We start from the raw sequence: 20,342 nt of genomic DNA, 5'->3' as shown, positions 1-20,342 counted from the left end.
AAAACTTAGACGTAATTAAGGGTGAAGTTAATCAAACTTCCCTCCTAATTAATCTTTTTAAGCGACGTTTAAAACGATAAAATGACAAATAATTTGAGATGGAGAGAGTAGCTAATCAATAGTCCATTCCTGATTTTCATTTTTCGGAGACATCAATTTTGAAATTTGTTTTCTTAATTTTTTTTTTTTTAAATAATTGTGTTAGAACATTATACCTAAGTTTATATTTTCAAAATAAAAAGTTACACAAAAACAAGAGCAGAAAATTTAAAAATAATTTCTGAATTCACCGGGTGAAAAATATCATCTCCAACGTAATTTTAAATGTCAAAAGAATTCGTCAATCATTCTTTTCCAATCTAGTTATCCATAATGACGTGTGAGAGCCTGAAAGTTTTTAAATTTTACCAAATTGTACGTGGCAATGTAAGTAATAAAGAAGTAAAGTAGAGGTAAATATGAAGTATAAAAAGAAGCTATAGTCATGTCACCAAAAAGTAGTTAGTATGAGGGATTGCATATTATCGAAAAGGTCTTCAGAGTACTTTGTTTTACTCCAACACACTTTAGTAGTTTGAAGCAATAAAGGGCAGAACTAGGGGTAAATTTAGAAGAACAAATTGTTTAGTTGGCTATCCTAGTTGGAATGTAACCTGATGACGACAAAAATCATTCGACCCTCCCTTATTACATAAATAAAAAATATATAAAATAATAATAATAGTAATATTCCCATAATATGTCATACCAAACTATTTCCTTTCTAACTCTTTTCCATCTTATTCTAAAGCACGCCAATCAAAAATATACAGTTTCTTTTTGACACTTGCAATTTTCTTACAGATAATTTGGAAAATATGATAAAAGTCTGACCTAATATACTATTTTCTTAACTATTTTTAGGGGGAACTCAATGAAGAGAACCCCTCGAAAAATAGGCGTACGCGAGTTCACAACAAATGCACGGTATTTTTCTTCACTTATACAAGGATAATAAAATGACCAGAAAATTTTAAACATTATGAGAATTGTTTGAGCAAAATAGTATCACGAGATTTCAACGATGGAAGGAGCCAACTGAAGAAGCCAGTTCCAGTTTCTCCCCTCAATCTCTGGACTGAATATTCCACCAACATATTCCAAAGCTCCCCAACAGTCCACCCTTGTGAACAAATCCATTGAGCCACCTACTCCAGGTTGTCAACAAAGAAAACGTTACAAAAATTTATGTCAACAAAGAAAACGTTACAAAAATTTATACATACACTCCCAAGTCTTGAAGATGTTTGTGCTTTATGATCACATAAGAATATACAAGACAGGATAACCTAGCACAGTTGGTGATAAGCTACAGCAAAACAAGATGTCAAGATTTCCTAATTTGCAAATCCACGCATCTATTTTTTGCACCAACATAAGGATCAACATTTCCAGATTTCTTTAGGACAAACCTCGTTTACCATTTCTAACATCAATAACCATCAATTGGGAAGGTGAATCTATCATTCAAAACTACCAGTGATGTCAATCGTTTGGCCAGAAAGGCAAAACAATAATAATGGTCAGGAAGGAAACAACAAAAGGAGTAGATGAAAAAATGGTGAGTAATAAATTTACAGAAAATTTCTATAGCAGGGTACAAAGATAGCAGCATCTAATTACATTCAGAAACTACAGCAAATACATTCACAAATAACAAATGGCAAACATAGTTACTATGGAATAGAAGTTCAAATTAAAAGATATTCCCTTCCAAGCAGAGTAGTTTAAACTTCAGAAGACTAGTACCTGTCCCAGCATCTGCAGTGCTGCCAAGTCGAATGTATAATGCAAGATGAAAGGTCTCAAGGCCTGCCAGAGAAGAAAGGAGAGAAAATTTGCAGAAAAAAAGTACAAGGGAAAATTCAGCATTCGTGACTTCACATGAATATATTTATTAAGCGCTGGCGCAGGGTACATAAAGTGTTTACATATTGCCACCATCCATTTTGTGACATGATGCGTATGAGAGCATAAGTTCCTGTAACAAAATGCTGGAAAAATGTCCAAGGATAAAATAACCTGGGATGCAGCAAGCCATTGAAGCATAGCTTTAACTTGAGGATCCCCACCGAAAGCACCACAACCCCAATTTCCAGTCACAACTCCAATTTCTTGCTGATAGTCTAAAGGTTGACAATAGTGTGCCTCATGATTTCTGAATAACTGGTTAGCCAAAGTTTCTTCAATTGTTTGAGAAGATGTTGAAGGGTTTCCAGGAGACTATTTGATTACAAGATAAAAAACAGTCAAAAAGGAATTCAAATAAAAAAAGAGAAAAGTATTTACACGGCTAGCGTAATTGGAGAGACTCCGGAAAAGAGGGGTACAAAGGGGGAGAAGCAGTGAAGAAAATTTAAAAAGTAGGCGGATCTAAAAATAGTAATAAGGCAGATAATACCGAATGATAAACTTCAGAATGTCCACCAGATTCTTTAACATTAGGATCATGTTGACAGCCCTCGAAGCCAGCATCTTGAAGAAACTTTTGATACTGATGACACTTAAAATGATCCAAAAAACCACACAGAGCCTTGTTAATTTCCCTGCAACAATACGTTGAGGGACTCAGTGTTACCAAAGGCCGAAAGGGGCCGAAAAGCACCAAATCTTTTATGCCTTTAAGCACAAAGTGCAATTAAAGTGTGGGCTTTAATTATGGTGCAGAAGAAAGTAGTACATTTACATACAACATATATAATGTAAGAAAATAAATTGCAGTTCAGCCAAGTCATGTGCAAGGAGAGAACAAAATACCATGTTAGACTACCAACATATGCAAATGAAACCCCAAACTCAACCAAGTCATTCCCCAGTGAATTTGCTAAATGAATTTCACCCAGCTTAATCTAATTTCTTGAAGTGAAGACTATCCATAAGCTTTTATCAAAATGCTAATTGTGTCTATTGCCCTCATTGCTCAATCCTGTTCAGTATAAATGGCGACAATTCCATGGATTAATCAACCAATGATTAATCTAAGCAAATATATTTTCACCTCAATTTAAATATTCTAGACCTGTCAATGTGATGTAGAGCCTATATGAGCAAAAACAAAATTGTTACTCTATTGAAAAATTACCCTTTAAGAATGTCAAAGTTGGTGAATAAAGAACATTCAATGCACTATACAGTGACCAAGCAATGTTTTAAACTACCAAGGAAAAGTACATTCCTGTTGGATATGTTACACATTTCACCTATAACACACCAGCTCGGATGCTAATTCATTTGGGATATCTCAGTATAGCTATAGTAACTACTTTATCCAGCTTTACTGGAGGCTTGGATTGTTGAAGAACTCAAACATCCAACAAAATAGAGAACAAACTCTGCAGATGAACTTCCCAAACTCTCAATTTTGATATATTAATCAGGAGAACAATGCAAGGAACAAGTAGAGACTCCAACTATTTCGCACAACATATAAATACAAGCATCGAACCAAAGAAAAAGCAGATATGTTTTTTCTATTGTTCTTATGTGTTTCTTTGTGGGCTATGTAAGACAAACTGGAAATCTTTTGAAACTAATAAACAGGATTAATTATACATCCAAATGTCAATCAAAATGAATCTGCAACTTTGAAACTTTAAACACAGACAAGGGACCGAAGAAAAATATATCTAATAATGAATTAGCATCAACTGATACTAGTGGCATGAATCTCACTGATTTTTTATCATACTCGTACTAACTCAAATTACCTAAAACCAAATGGTGTATGAAAGTAAAATCTTCCCACTGAAGACATATTGTTAGATGCAGAACTATTTAAACCCAGGTCTCATCTACTTCTTGCCTTGTTCAGAATCTCTCAATCAAATCGTCCCAAAAGTAAACCATCTCTTCTCTCAGGAACTTATGGATTAAGCTAGGGGTGGGCATAAACACCGAAAACCGAAAAACCGAACCGAACCGAATTAATTCGGTTTTTCGGTTTCGATTTTTCGGTACGGTGTTCGGTTCCGGTTCACCGATTTTTCGGTTTTTCGGTACGGTGTTCGGTTCCGGTTCACCGGTTTTTCGGTTTAACCGAACAGTGCTGCTGCTACAGTGCTAATTGCTCATGTCTTTTCCAATTTTCAGTTTTCTCAGTTTGCTGCACCTCTTCTAGTTATACTTTATTTATGTTTGCTAATTGCTATGAATAGTTCTAGTTATACTTTTCCAAGGATACTACTGATTCTAAAATGTATAGTACCTTTATGTTAATTATTTATTAACGACAGAGGGATGGTGTAACAATTGAGCAAGGTTTGGACTGGTTCTGAAATAGAAGCTTAATTAATTAGATATTCGGTGTTGATCCTAAGCTTCTACTGACTTTTTCTCTTTTCCCCCATCGTCTACATTTTCGTTCTTTATGTATTGCATGATCTAGCTTACATCTTCGCATTATAGAATCGGTAAGCATATACTTAAAAACAATAAAATAGCTCATTTTTAATTAAAAAAAAGTCCATTTTACAAGCAGAAAATATCTCATTTTAGGCCCATGCCAAAAAAAACCGAATTAAAAAACCGAAACCGAACCGAACCGAACTTCAAAAAACCGAACCGAACCGAACTAATTCGGTTCGGTGTTCAGTGTCCACTTTCAAAAAACCAAAACCGAAAAAACCGAACCGAAATTTGAAAAACCGAACCGAAAAACCGAACGCCCACCCCTAGATTAAGCACTATCTCAACCAATTCTGTGAATTTCATGGCATAGGCAAGCCTGACGGGCAAGGATCTATCTACAAGATAGTTCTGTGAATGATATGGGTATGTACTATTCCATTCATTTCTTTAACATAAATGCAGGCGGAATAGAACACTAAGTACCTGACTGACTGCATCTAACTATCAGCACTTTTATCTAACATCAGCTCATAAACTTCTATTTCCTTCTCAGCTTTGGTTATACTATCTAACGAGAACTTCCTCACTAATAAAAGCAGACCCAATTGGAGCTTAAAGCTAATAAAAGTGCTGGCAGGTTTATGGTAATCTGTTTTATGACCCAATTGACCTTAAGAGAGAATCTTACTCTAAATAAGATCTCTAAAGAATAATAACCACGCTTTTACCTTGTTAAAAAAAAAAAGGAATAATAACCACTCACATACCTTAGGAGGCATTCGACCCGGTACTGCCTTTTTCCAGGGCTGCTTAGTGCATCTATTGCAATTATTCTCCTCTTACGCCTTCCAAAAACATCAATTTCTTTTTTGTCCACGTGGTCACCATCAAAACGGAAGGAAGAAGCATATCTATACCAAGCAAAAGACAGTCAATATTAGATTATAGATATCAAAAGTTTGTGAACTTGCAGTCCAAGCTAAATAATGTCAACAAAACTTTGTTGTGAAAGAGGAAATTTCAGTAAAATAATTAAGTTTGGTTACAAGTTAACTTGCTTATGTAATTAGCAATTAGTTCTCCAACTAAGCTCACCCGGTGTAATTTGAGAACCTCTCTGTACCAACAATTTCAAGTGCTTCATTGTCTGCCATGCAAGGCAAGAAAAGCATGCCAGCAATTAACTCTGGATTGATCATAAAGCGAATCTCTTCCTAAACCAAGGAGAAATAAGCATGACATTTTAAATATTTCAGAATATATATGTCCCAAAGAGACAGATTGTGGTTGAATGAACTTCGAATGGGGAAAAAACGAGAGAAATGGAAACAAAATCACCAAAGTAGATGCATTTAACTAATTAAGAGCAAATTGGGAGCAAGAAAAACCAGCAAAATAATATCTTCGTTAAATCAACGGAGAAAGATCAATACTGCCCCTGGACTATGCGAAATTGGACAAATTTACCAATGTACCTCATTGTCTTTTCTTTCTTCTTTTTAATTAACATTTTGTCTCAAATGATCTCCCACATGTCCTAATTAAATCAAAGTGGACCAGATTTACCCTTACACTATACGCATGATTCAATTTTGACTCCTCCACCATCACCACCACCACTTCTCCACCGTTTTACACCATGTGTCCCTAATTAACCCCCCTCTCCTCCACCACTCACATGTATCATATACTTAAAAGTTTTACCAGAACAATTCTATAAAAATAGAAAATAGAAGACTAGTGAGGTGTACTTTTAGCAAATAGTTTAATGATGAACCCATCATGAAACTACATTACAATGCAGGGTGAGAAAATGTACTAATATGATGCTTGCTTCAGACATCTTTGTTTAATGGTTATACTTTCAAGCTACATACAGTCACATAGACTGTAATCAAGATAAGCAAAATATAGATCCTACAAAGCTAAGAGTGCACTAAACCAAGTATCAAATATAAAATTAGTTTGGAACCAGCTCAACATATAGGCAAGATAAACTATAAGAAGCAATGAACATGATAAAAACTACAGCAATTAGGAAATCATTTTGCAGTCCTCTAAAACAGTACAACAACAACAACATACCCAGTGAAATCCCACAATGTGGGGTCTGGGGAGGGTAAGTGTACGCAGACCATACCCCTATCTCGGGAGGCTGTTTCCGAAAGACCCTCGGCTCAAGAGAAAACACGACGAGAAAGGTTAGATAAGCACAAGCAGTTCAAAGCAAAATGCAAATGAAACTAAAGAAAGCGAATAAGTCATAATAGAGCAGTCTGAAAAAAGGGAGCAGTAGCTAACACAGATAAATAAGATAATTGAAGTACAAGAAACAACATATAGTAGCAAGAAACAAAGGACATAGACTATAGATCGAAACAGCGACTACCTACTAGCCTTCTACCCTAATCTGAGTCCTCCAAAACCTCCTATCTAAGGTCATGTCCTCGGTAAGCTGAACCTGCGCCATGTCCTGTCTCAGCACCTCTCCCCAATACTTTTTCGGCCTACCCCTACCTCTTCTGAAACCATCCATAGCTAACCTCTCACACCTCCGCACTGGGGCATCTGTGCTTCTCCTCCTCACATGCCCAAACCATCTCAGCCTCGCTTCCCTCATCTTGTCCTCCACTGATGCTGCTCCAACCTTATCCCGGATATCTAAAACAGTCTATAAGACAATAATTGACATATTTTCCTCGAAAATAGATTGTACAAACTAGCACTATTTATGAAGTGTTGAAAAATCATAAACATGAAAGATGCATATTCCCGAGTAGTGATTCATCCAAGATAGACTATAGTGAGAAACTGGGGTAGAGGTGGGGGTGGTGGGGGTGGTGGAGGAGGCGGCGATAAAATTTAATCATACATGTAGCATATGGGCAAACTTGAATCATGCGTATAGTGTAAGGGTAAATCTGGTCCACTTTAATTTAATTAGGACTATTAAGAATTGATCTGGCAATCCTCCACCCATGAGCTAGCTTTTGAGATTGAGTTAGGCCCAAGATCCATTCTTAACATGATATCAGAGCAGGACCCATCCAAAGTCTTGTTGACCGATGTTGGACCCCCACTTTAAATTGTCCAGGCTCAAGATGTCCAGCCCTCGGCGTAAGGTGGGGTGTTGAAGAGTCTCATCGGATGAAAAAAGGATGGGTTGTCTCCTTATATGGTCTTGAGCAATCTTCCCCTCAAGAGCTAGCTTTTGGGGTTGAGTTAGGTCTAAGATCCATTCTTCACAAGAACATGCCTGATCATTTAGATAAAAATTATCAATTAAAAATAAAAATAACAAAGAAAATGAGGTTTGCTAGTCCATAAGAGAAATTCTGAGCCACTTTGGTAACGACAGGAGTAGATTCGAGGCCAACTTTTAACAGAGGGTATAGTTATCCAATTTCGCACAGTTCAGGTAGTTTTGATCCTTTTCTGTTAGATTTATACTAATATAGAGTCCCTCTTCATTTAGGGTGTGTTTGGTAAAAAGGAAGATGTTCTAGAACCATGGAAAATATTTTCCTAGAAAATGTTTTCTTCTAAAACAAGTGGATTTTTTACTGTTAGCAGAAATGTAAAGAAAGAACACAAGATTTAACGTGGTTCGGATCAAAATGATCCTACGTCCACCGAGGAACAGTTGCCTTTATATTATTAACAAAGAAAGGGGAGAGATCCCAATTACACCTAAGAGAATTGCTCTCCCAACTCTCTACTCACTACAAAGGATTTATGAATTTTTTGGATGATAAACAAAGAAGAATTGCCTCTCATTTTATAGGCATAAAATGACTTGAGCTCTAAGTGTGCTACATGAGCTCTTCAATTCTCCTCCACATCATAGCATTCTTTGGCTCCAAGCAATGCATCATTTGGCTCCAAGTAATTGAGCATCCTTTGGCTCCAAGTAATAGAAAATCATCCAACACATGAGTTTTTCTATCACATAACAAAAACCAACTCTTTCAATCTCCACCTTGGTTTGCGTTCCGAGCATGCGTATGAACAACTCTGGCCAAAACTTCTAAGCTTACTGGGCAACTCCGTTGTAAGAAACAAGAAGAATCAAACCATTGTTGAACATACCACCTCCACCTAACAACTGTTCTCTTGGAGTTGCATCAGTTGATGCGTACTCCCACTAAGTCCTTGCAGTGTGCAAACTTAGCGAGTGGGACTATCTTGGTCAACATGTTTGCAGCGTTATCATCTGTGATAACCTTCACGACCTTGATAGTTCCCTCTTCAACATCTCGAATAAAATGAAATCTGCCATCAATGTGTTTAGTGCGCTCATGAAATCTCTTATTTTTAATCAGGTGCTATGGTGAATAGCACTCTGACTATCACATCTAAGAGTTGATTCCTGCTGAACCAAACTCAATTCCACCACCAAACCTTTCAACCAGATAGCTTCTTTCACCGTCTCCGCTGCTGCCATGTATTCTGCTTCTGTCGTAGACAAAGCGACAATCGATTGCAGAGTCAATTTCCAACTAATGGCACTGCCAACAAGAGTAAAGATGTATCCAGATGTGGACCTCCTTCTGTCAAGATCCCTTGCATAGTCAGAATCCACATAACCGAGAATTGAAATACCTCCACCACCTTTTCGAAAGGTCAGACCAACATCAAAAGCTCCCTTGAGATATCTCAATATCCACTTGACAGCTTCCCAATGCCTCTTTCCTGGGTTGGACATGTATCTGCATACCACACTTACAGATTGAGCAATATCTGGATGTGTGCATACCATAGCATACATAATGCTACCAACTGCGCTGGCATAAGGAACATTTGACATATGCTCCACCTCATTCTCAGACTGAGGCATTTGTATCTCTGAAAGTTTAAAATGAGGAGCTAACAGTGTACTTACAGGTTTGCACGTATGCATATTGAATCTCTCGAGAACCCTTTCAATGTACCTTTTCTGAGAAAGATGTACAACACCGTCTTCTCTTGAAATCTCCATACCAAGGATTTTCTTTGCAGCTCCCAAATCCTTCATGTCAAATTCCTTACTCAACAGTTTCTTTAAAGCATTTATCTCTGTAATATTGTTAGCAACAATAAGCATATCATCAACATACAACAGTAAATAAATCATTGAGTTACCGAACATCTTCTTGTGATACGCACAGCTATCAAATGCACTTCTTGAGAATTCATGTGTAGTCATGAATGCATCAAACCTCTTGTACCACTGTCTAGGGGATTGCTTCAAACCATACAAGACTTCTTCAGTTACCATACATGATCTTCTTTTCCCTCAGCTAGGAAACCTTCAGGCTGATCCATATAGATTGTCTCTTCTAGATCGCCATGTAAGAAAGCAGTTTTCACATCAAGCTATTGAAGCTCCAAGTCAAATTGAGCAACCAATGCTAGTAGCACGCAAATTAAGCTATGCTTCACGACTGGAGAGAAAATCTCATTGTAGTCAATTCCCTCCTTCTGACTAAAACCTTTTGCAACCAATCTCGCGTTGAATCTAGCATCTTCCACTTCAGGAATTCCCTCTTTCTTTCTGTAGACCTATTTGCACCCAACTGTCCTCTTCCCTTTTGCCTTTTCACTAAGACCCATGTTTGATTCTTGTGAAGAGACTCCATCTCTTCAGTCATGGCTAACCGCCATTGTGCAACATATGCAATCAGATTTGCTTGATCTATAAGGCGTTTCGGTCTTCGTATCTGCCTCTTCTCCCTTCCCTTCGCAATTGTGTATGGTTCATTGACAGCAAATTCTTCAAGATCTACATCTTTTGACTCATCTTTAACCTGAGTCTCTTGATCCTTTTCCTTGGTAAGCTCCACCTGCTCATTGTTCTCATTTCCTGAAAACTCCATGGAAACTTTACGGGGATCAAGTATAGAGGATTCATCAAAGGTAACATTTCTACTAACTATAAATTTGAGTAGAGACAAACACCAAAGTTTGTACCCTTTTACTCCATCCACATACCCTACGAATATGGCCTTTTTAGCCCTTGGTTCAAGCTTTCCTTCATTAACATGATAATAAGCTCGACACCCAAATACTCGTAAGTATGAATAGTTAGAGGGTTCACCTGACCATACCTCATTCAGAGTCTTAAAGTCAATCGTCGATGCTGGAGATCGATTGACAATATGAGCAGTGAACTGCTTCAGCCCAAAATACTTTGGACATCTTGGCTTGTAGGAGCATACAACAAGCCTTTTCAAGAAGAGTTTTGTTCATCCTCTCGGCAACTCCATTCTGCTTTGGGGTGTGCCTGACAGTCCTATGTCTTGAGATTCCATGAACCTTGCAGAAATCATTAAACTCTTCACTGCAAAACTCCAAGCCATTGTTTGTGCGAAGATACTTGATTTTCCGCTCCATTTGATTCTCAACCAAAATCTTCCACTCTTTAAATGCTTCAAAAGCATTAATTTTCTCCTTCAAAAAACACACCCAAACCTTTCGTGAGAAATTATCAATAAAAGTGAGAAGATACCTCTTTCCGCCCTTCGATGGAAGTTTAGAGGGACCCCATAAATCTGGATGGATGTAGTCTAGCACCCCTCTTGTCTTGTGCTTGCCAGTGCTGAAGCTGACCTTCTTTTGCTTCCCTAGAATGCAGTGCTCACAAAATTCAAGTGTGTTGATCTTCTCACCTTTCAAAAGGTTACGGTTGCTCAACATGACCCAATCTCATGCGCCTTAATCTTACCTTGTCATCATTAGATAACTGCACTGTAGATGCATTTACAGAGCCAACAATGGTGCTTCCTGCCAATGTGTAAAGGCCATCCTCCAGCTTGTCTTTTAGCATGACTAAAAAACCCTTAGTCACCTTCATAGTACCTCCTTCGCTCATGTACTTATAGCCTTGTTCATCCAGAGTACCCAGGGAGATCAAATTCTTCTTCAGATCAGGAACATGGCGGACTTGTGTAATAGTCCTCACGGCTCCATCATGGCAGCGAACCCAAGCTGAGCCAATGCCAACTATTGCACAAGTTGCATTATTGCCCGTTACTACGGTTCCTCCACTTTTCTCATAGCTGCTAAACCAGTCTCTTTGGAACGTCATATGCAGAGTACAAGCAGAGTCTACCACCCATTTGTTTCCATAACTTCTATGATTGTTTGATGTTGCAAGTACATAATCATTATCAGAATCATGTACATGTTCAACTGTGGATGCACTAGCCTTTTCCTTGGACTTTGACGTTGGGCAATCTCGTTCAAAGTGCCCCTTCTTGCCGCAGCCCTAACAATCTGCATTCTTCTTGTTCACACGAGACTTTGATCTATGCTTTGCTTTGCTCCTTCCCTGTTGGCTAGTCCCGCCTCTCACAAAGAGCTCACTTGCCTGATCATCTCTGTCTCCTTCGAAATGCCTCCTCACATCACTATAGTTAAGTGCTTGCCGCACTTGCTCAAGGTTCATAGGCTTCTTGCTATACATCATTGAATTCTCGATATCATAATATCCTGAAGTCAATGAAAATAGCAAAGCACATGCAAGCGTCTCCTCGTCCTTTTTAATTCCTGCAATCTGTAAGTCCATGACAAGTTTATTGAACGCGTCTAAATGATCTTGTAACGAAGTACCTGACCCTATCTTAAATGTGTGAAGACGCCATTGTAACAACATCCTTGGTGTCACCGATCAGTCCTAGTAAAGCCCTTGTAGCTTGTCCCATAACTGCTTGGCGTCTCTTCGGTACTTGTACTCACTTCACAAAGCACGTTAGGTGCCAGGGACAGTTGGATTACACTCAATGCATCCCCTTCAATCTTCTACTTGTCGGAAGCCAATGTACCATCGGGATACTTTCAGTCAATAGCATGAATTGAACCTTCCCTCTGTAGTAACGCCATCATCTGGATCTTCCAGATATTTAAGTTGTTGCGCCCACTGAATCTATCTATTTCAAACTTCATGGAACTCATCTTTGCTTGTTCTTCCTCATAGGATCTTCAAAGATTCCTAACGCTCTGATATCAATTGTTAGCGGAAACGTAAAAGAAAGAACACAAGATTTAACGTGGTTCGGATCAAAATGATCCTACGCCCACCAGAGAACAGTTGCCTTTATATTATTAACAAAGAAAGGGGAGAAATCCCAATTACACCTAAGAGAATTGCTCTTAACTCTCTACTCACTACAAAGGATTTATGAATTTTTGGGATGATAAACAAAAAAGAATTGCCTCTCATTTTATAGGCATAAAATGACTTAGGCTCCAAGTGTGCTACATGAGCTCTTCAATTCTCCTCCACATCTTAGCATTCTTTGGCTCCAAGCAATGCATCCTTTGGCTCCAAGTAATTGAGCATCCTTTGGCTCCAAGTAATAGAAAATCATCCAACACATGAGTTTTTCTATCACATAACAAAAACCAACTCTTTCACTTACTTATTTCTAATGTTAGGTAAGAACACAAGAAAAAAACTATCCGAAAAGCTTTTATATGGGATCTAGCAAAACACTATGGGGGGTGGATGGTGGGGGGAGTGGGGAGTAGGGGTTCAAGGGTGGCGGGGGATGGGATGGTCAACGCATGGGGGTTGGGGGCGTTGGGTGGATGGGAAGGAGATAATGAATTTGGAATGTCACAAAGCAATAGGTTTCTTTCATGGCATCGGTTCAACTACACTTCCACAAGATTGAAGACCTTGTTTAGTTCATAGAACTCTTTCTCATGATTGAGAAATTAGCCCTCTTTGTAATATCCTTATATCCTTACTCCGTATCCTTGAAATTTTCCATTCTTACTAACAATAAAAAAAAGGAAGGAAACTCTTCCATAAAAACCTCTCCACGTCCTAGAAAAAGTCCAGATATGCATGCAAGCAGAACATGATTCAAATTACTCATTGGCTCATTACCACAAGCGCAATATCTTTCACTGTGAGAGAATCAACAAATAAAAGCAAAGAACTAACATTTGCCTACTTCATGCTCAGCGCACATAAAATTTTGCATTTTCCTCTTGACTATTCAAAATGAATACTAGGAAACTTTTTATAGAGCGCACATGTTTTAGGAATTAGATAAGAAAAAATTTGAGCGGATGCAGATCTCCAACTAAAATAGGTTTTTGTACAGCTGAGCATGGTAAATGAGAAACAATAGTAACCATCTTGATAGACTACTTTTGGTTATATGCTCACAGCATCAGATATACTCACTTTGCTCCAATTTATAAGACCGTTTCTATTTTGTGACGTCCCATACTATTGGCACATTTCATTTTATACAACTTCACAACTTCACAACTTTACAACTTTCAAAAGTTCAAATTCATTAAAATATTCAAATTTTGACCTTTTGATGTGATACTTTCGACTAGATTAGTTTTCACCCATTACTTTAATTATTTTCTTCTACTATGGTAAACTTCTGACCGAGTCAAATATCATATTATAAAATGGGAAGTAGGGAATAGTTAATAGTCAACAAATATATCAAAAGATAAAGCTGAAAATATGTCAAGAATAAAAACCTGTACACAGCCCCGACTGAGAGCACCACCTCCAAGATACTTGTTCGCAAAGTCAACTTCAATAGCTTCGCTTAATTGATCTTCAATGAAGCCTGAATTGGAAATCTAAAAAGAAATAGAAAGATGTCATACCTCTGAAAACTAACATCTTCTACCACCAAATAGAGAAAAAGTTTCATTTCTTACCTTAAAAGGGCAAAGGGAAATATTGGATTGGCTCCAGAAATTTTCCTTTGGATAAGGAAAACAAAATGTACCATGTTCTAGAGCAAGAACTTTTCGCTCAAATGATACGCAGCCGGCGGGCATCAATGAACCAATCCTCTCAAAATAGTGAACAATGCATTTTAATTTATTTTCAAGTTTCTCGTCATACTGATCATACAGATACCTGAAAATCATGTTGTAACCAGATGAACTTCCTTTCTGCATTCAGAGAATCTAACACATAAAATGGCATCTCACAACCATAAAAGAGCATAAGACAATAGCTTCAGTGGATCATTTTTATAAAAAGCTTCAGAACTACAAAACTATACTCTGCTTTTTCCAGGCTTGGGTTACTCCACATAAACCATAGTGAGGATGCTATCCTAGAACCTTCTTTTTTTCCTTGTGAAAAAGCTCGAGAGCCGTTCCCGGTTTCAGATTGCTTAGGTGAAACTCCTCACTAAGTGATTGCTATGAGTACCAAAAGTCAGTATTTTGTATGGTTCTCAACTTCAACATCCTTCGTTCATTATACGATTATGTATTCTCAAACAATTAATGAAAACTTTTCAATCTACAAAAATTATACTCAGATTTAAAATCATAATGCATATTAAAAATAATTCTGAAGTATTGAAAGAAAACGACACACACATGTGGATTCATCATTCTCATAACATGTTCTCCTTAAGAGTTCTACAGTTTAGTTGAAGACTTCCAATTTAATTATCAGCTAACGCCACTAATACATCTAAACCGCATCCTTCACATTTAACAAAATGGTTTACCACATTAACCTCTTTCAGAGTGAACAGACTGTTTCTTTTAGTGCTCTCATAACTTCTAGTTGAGTTTTGCATCAGGAATCCATTTGCATGCTATTAGTACATACTGAGGCATATGCTTTTAACTTATGAATGGCACATTGTTCTCTGGTGTTAGATGGGGCTTCAGAGAAATGGAACCCCTATGGTACGTCTTTCTTCTTTCATTGGAGAATCATGTACACTCTTGCTAATTAGTAAATCTAGAGTACAGACATATTAAGTAGTGCCTTATTGGTTCTTGAACTCCATAGTTTACAAGTAACCAACAAAAAGAAATCTACGTTTCTATCACAGAGTTACATTATGACGTGCAACTTTAGACATACAAAACCAAATAAAAAGGGATGTGTGAAATATGCTCGATGAACTTGAGAGCACTGGAAAACAACAGTGATAGGCATGTGAAAAGCCCACAGTACCCATTTATGTAGAGACCTAAATCAGATAGATATGACATTCAACTCTCCCATATTAATGCTAATACTGTCACAACACAAAAATACAAACAAATGCTTGTCAAATTAAAGTTGTTGAAGTGGAGAATTTCTTTTTTAAGTGGAGAAAAGTTCCACAATGATAACTATATCAGAATCAAGCGAAGTAGGACAACGTGAGGGGACGGATAGCCTGCAAGTAGGCTCAAGTGCTATAGATAGATTTGGCATGTTTTGTAGCAGATGTAGCAGGAAACTATTGGAATTAAAGAGTTAAAATATAGTGAAATATGGTATGTTTGTGAATGCACTTTTTCAACAGCTGAAAAGAAATAAGATTGTGTTCACATACCATAAAACAGAACTTACAACATAACTTACGTAAAGTTATACAAAAGAAACAATGTGAGAGATTAGCGTAATAGCTATAACAAAAATAGACAGCCGATAAACATACGCAAACAAATGATCAAAGTTGATCATCGGGAGATGTTTGGCACCTCTATCACTGGTAGGGAATAGACAAAAGAAGGAACATGCAAGAAGAGCACCGACTAATTCCTGCAAAAAACAGATTGACAATCATGAGCATTTATACGCTATAAAATTTTGCTGCAAAGTCAAGAATCAAATTCTGATTCATATATTAGTGCGTAAAAGTATACGACTTTATCCAGATTGCAACTTCTGATGATAGTTTTAACATCTCAAAGAAAACTATGCCATTTGCACAAATGGATCCCACCATAATCTGCAAGTGGGCCTGTGAATTTTGTTAGTAAAAGCATAGTATTATGTTTTTTTACAGTTAAATGTTTTCCAGGGGTACTTTTGAGTCATTTAGTTCTGGTTAATGCGTGTTGGAACTCTTTTTAAGGTGAATTTTAGCGAAAGCTAGCACTTAGAGACCCTAATTTGATTTAGAAGACATTTTTTTGACATTGGAATGAAATAGGCAATAATAGAAAGGATTGGTTGCTATTCAAGTAGTCTACCCCAACTAGTTTGAGATTGAGGCACAATTACAATGGTTTATTCAGTTCTTTTAGAGCTCAGTACTGTAAATTACCAAGTACTCCTAACTGTTAATTAACCTAAGTAAAACAACAACAACAATGTACCCAGAGTAATCCCACAAGTGGGATCTGGGAAGGGTAGAGTGTACGCAGACCTTACCCCTACCTCATGGAGGTAGAGAGGTTGTTTCCGAAAGACCCTCAGCTCAAGCACGGAAAATCAAACAGTTATGAAAACGAAAATATGGTAATGAAGAAAACATGGCAACTAATAAGGAAAGCAGTACAGAGCATTCAAAAAAAGGAACAACGGCAACAACGAAATAGTGTGATAACCGAAACACAATAAACAACAGATGGTAACAAGAATCAATGTTAATTAACCTAAGTATAATAATCATAAAACCTGACTGAGGAAAACAATGCCAGGCTGTTGTAATTCCAATAAGCGAAGACCAGTATTGACTCCTTTAACAATACCACCATCAGCCTTCTCATAGTGAGTCTCTAATAAAGAAGGCAACCGCAATAGCAAATCCGCCAATTTCGGGACCACTTCTTCAAACCATTTAGCAGCTTCAGCCCTAGGAATTAACTGCACCAACATTTTGACCATTCAGTTCAAAAAGACCATACAATAAAGAGTTAATAGTCAAAAACACACCTAAACTATCACTTCCGTATTATTACCTGAAATATCACCATCTATGTATTAAAAAAAACACCTCAAAGCTCATTAGGTCAACTATCAGTTATTTCCCGTTCCTACCTGAACTATCATCATCTATGTATTAAAAACACATCTCGAAGCTGATTAGGCCAACTATCAGCTATTTCCCGTTCCTACCTGAACTATCATCATCTATCATCTATGTATTAAAAACACACCTCGAAGCTGATTAGGCCAACTATCAGCTAGTTCCCGTTCCTACCTGAACTATCATCATCTATGTATTAAAAACACACCTCGAAGCTGATTAGGAAAAAAAAACACCTATTTCCCGTTCCTACCTGAACTATCATCATCTATGTATTAAAAACACACCTCGAAGCTGATTAGGCCAACTATCAGCTATTTCCCGTTCCAACCTGAACTATCATTATCTATGTATTAAAAACACACCTCGAAGCTGATTAGGTCAACTATAAGTTGTTCTCTTTTCCTATCTAAACTATCACCATCTACTCAACTAGGTGTGTATTTTTAATACATAGATGGTTATAGGTCAGATAGCATCTAGAGTACATGGTGATACTTCAGGTAGGCAAAAGGAACGGTAGCGAAAAAATGATACTCCCTCTGTCCCAATTTATGTGGCACAATTGAAATTTCGAGCTTCAAAATTCTAAATTTTGACCGTGAATTCGACATAGAAGCTTTAAGTGTTTTGAAATAGAATTTTTATATATAAAAACTACGTAAAAGGTATTATAAATCACAATAATTAACAACTTAAAATATTGAAAAGGCATATAAACAAATTCTGATCAAAGAAAAACTTGATTGACTCTCGAAATTTCTAACAGTACCACATAAATTGGGACGGAGGGAGCAATTGGTGTTTTGAACATTACCTCTGCAACCCGCCACCTACCCCTAACTCGCAAAAAAGTGATAACAGGTATATTTTTTACCATTATTATCTCTGCAAATAAACCAACAGAGAAGGTAAAAAGTAAAAGGGTTTGTTACATCATCAAAGAAGAGGGCAAAACCGTCAGAAGCAGAAGATGAAATTGAATAATCGGGCAAGGAAAGACAGTTCCGGATGTCGGAGATAGCGAGGAAGAGAAGTTGTCCGGAGTTAACATTGCTGTAATGAGGACCAAAAGAGAGGGATTTCAGTGCTACAACAACTGGCGGTGGCCAAAAGAGGGAAGATGATGAACGGAGACACAGTGGCAAGAAAGGAAGGATTGAAGTCAAGTCCTCTCTATTCTCCATTCTTACATTTGCATTTTGGTTGTAAATTTAGACACTGCCAAGTGCAAACTGCAAAAAGTCCTCAAGAAGAAAGAGGAGAAAATTTGACTAAATAGGCGTTTAGAATTTGGGGCTTTGAACTTTTGATTTGAAATCAGTTTCTATTTTAGAGCCCGTTTGGATTGGCTTACAAGGCTTATAAGCTTTTTTTTTTTTTTTTTTTTTTTTTAGCTTTTTTGAGTGTTTGGCTGGCCAGCTTAAAGTCATTTTGTGCTTAAAATAAGTTCAAAAAAATAATTGTGTTCATTTGACTTAGTTTATCTAAAGCAGTTTATAAACTGAAAACAGCTTATAAGCCAAAAAAAAATAAGTTAGACTACCCAACTTATTTTTTTTTTTGCAGCTTATAGGCTTCCATCCAAACAGGCTCTTAGTAGGCGTTTGGCATACAAATAAAAAAGGGGAAAGGTCAAATATACCCTTGAACTATTGGAAAAGGGTCAAATATACTCTCTCGTTATATTTTAGGTCTAAATATACCCTGCCGTTATACTATTGATTTAAATATACTCCTCGTCCGTTACAGTTGTCCAAGGTGAACATCTAATCCTATGTAGCACTGACATTTGATGAGGTGGCAAGTCATGTGGCATGTCACCTCAGCACCCCTAACACATTTTACTCTCCCCTCTATTTATTCTTCCGCCACTAAAATCTCCTTCCCTTCCACAATCATTGCCACCATTACCGCCCATATAGTTAAGGCTACAGAAAAAAAATGTCCTAAACATTGTCTTACTAATTAAGATTAAAAAATTAATTCTTTTTTGATATCTTATGAATTTAAGTATTGATCTGAACATTGTCTAATAACTTCATAGAAAAAGGTAATTATTGTGTTCAGAGGGATCAAAATACTCTGATTGATGGCCATTTCAGAATATTGAATCAATTAAGGAAAGAAATTAGAGGGATTGTAACATCTCAAATCAGGGGGGTCTGAACATTTTTCGTTTGCTGATTCATTGTTGTGGATAAGCCATTACTTTCCTCACTAACGTGGAAAGAAAAAAAGGACAATAAAATGAATTGAAAAAAAAAAGGGAATCTGGCCTGAGCAACAAGGATGATTTACTTTAAATGGATGACAAATAAAATATTTTGATAAAACTAATATACCGTGTAAAAAGTTGAACAGTTACTTGTTTCAATTTGCTAGATTCTGTTTGAGTTTCATTTGCTTTTAAATTTTCTAATTTGTTTTCCTGACCATTTATTTGGATCATATTAGATGGGAAATTGCAAAGCTCGCTACTTCTTGGTTAGTTATTTCTGCCTGTTCAGTTAGCGTAAACGAGGAACTCTTATCCGACTATTGACTTTTGCAATGGATTTGTCACGACCCAACTCCGTGGGCCGCAACTAGTGCCCGAGCTGGACACCCAGACGTACTCACTTACCAGAATCGGCGTACACTGACTTATACAGATACAAAGATCATATGTCGCCTTAAGCGGTCACATATATCATACATATCATACAGAAGCCACCAGGGCTGTCGTAAAACATATCGCCCAAAACATATATATACGTGTACATACATACAAGCCGTTAAGGCTGTCATAGCAAATGGAACCGCTTAGACGCAAGCCACACAGACATATCTGAACCACAACGACCCATGACCCACATACATGTCTACAGGCCTCTAACAAGGACAACAGAATCATATGACGGGACAAGGCCCCGCCGTATCCCTAAATATATACATACATATATACAACGGAGGAGTCTGTACCAAAATGTAAGCTCCAGAACAAGGGAGCACTTCAACACAGCAGAATGGATGTCCTAAGCTGACGGACCACTCACGTGCGCGTCTGTACCTGCGGGCATGAAACGCAGCCCCCGAAGAAAGGGGGTCAGTACGGAATATGTACTGAGTATGTAAGGCATGAAATACAACTGGAAAGATCATAACTGAAATAGAGATTCCAGGAGTCAAGTATGATAATCAAGGAACTGTTGTACCTGTGCAGTACGAGACAGAATCAAA

At 37.4% G+C, this 20,342-nt stretch overlaps 1 protein-coding gene across 4 annotated transcripts; it reads right to left on the bottom strand.

The window, feature by feature from the left end:
- Positions 1 to 707: 707 nt before the first annotated feature.
- Positions 708 to 18,453, bottom strand: LOC132636098 (poly(ADP-ribose) glycohydrolase 1-like). Of its 4 annotated transcripts, none has more exons than XM_060352796.1 (11): positions 18,056 to 18,453; positions 16,769 to 16,957; positions 15,804 to 15,907; positions 14,062 to 14,266; positions 13,876 to 13,980; positions 5,482 to 5,600; positions 5,154 to 5,297; positions 2,441 to 2,585; positions 1,971 to 2,262; positions 1,789 to 1,851; positions 708 to 1,187 (listed from the first exon to the last, which is right to left on the bottom strand). In XM_060352796.1, the coding sequence occupies exons 1-11, from the start codon at positions 18,305 to 18,307 to the stop codon at positions 1,048 to 1,050; spliced, it is 1,758 nt and encodes a 585-aa protein (XP_060208779.1). In that variant the 5' UTR covers positions 18,308 to 18,453; the 3' UTR covers positions 708 to 1,047. The 4 variants fall into 4 exon arrangements, with proteins under 4 accessions (XP_060208779.1, XP_060208781.1, XP_060208778.1 ...); XM_060352798.1 differs by having other exon boundaries at positions 2,062 to 2,262; positions 18,056 to 18,452; XM_060352795.1 differs by having other exon boundaries at positions 1,789 to 2,262.
- Between the last annotated feature and the right edge of the window lie 1,889 nt (positions 18,454 to 20,342).

The sequence above is a fragment of the Lycium barbarum genome, chromosome 4, assembly GCF_019175385.1.
Source record: "Lycium barbarum isolate Lr01 chromosome 4, ASM1917538v2, whole genome shotgun sequence".
In the NCBI taxonomy this organism is placed as follows: domain Eukaryota; kingdom Viridiplantae; phylum Streptophyta; class Magnoliopsida; order Solanales; family Solanaceae; genus Lycium; species Lycium barbarum.
This window is presented reverse-complemented; position numbering and strand designations above follow the sequence as displayed.

What these genes read in the sequence shown, in the direction of transcription:
- LOC132636098 (XM_060352795.1), bottom strand. Translation starts at nt 18,307, where the DNA reads ATGGAGAATAGAGAGGACTTGACTTCAATCCTTCCTTTCTTGCCACTG. An exon ending in TCAGTCGGGGCTGTGTACAG is followed by an intron (nt 5,601 to 13,875) that starts GTTTTTATTCTT and finishes TCCTTGGTTTAG; the next exon opens with GAAGAGATTCGCTTTATGAT. An exon ending in CGGGTCGAATGCCTCCTAAG is followed by an intron (nt 2,586 to 5,153) that starts GTATGTGAGTGG and finishes GTATTGTTGCAG; the next exon opens with GGAAATTAACAAGGCTCTGT.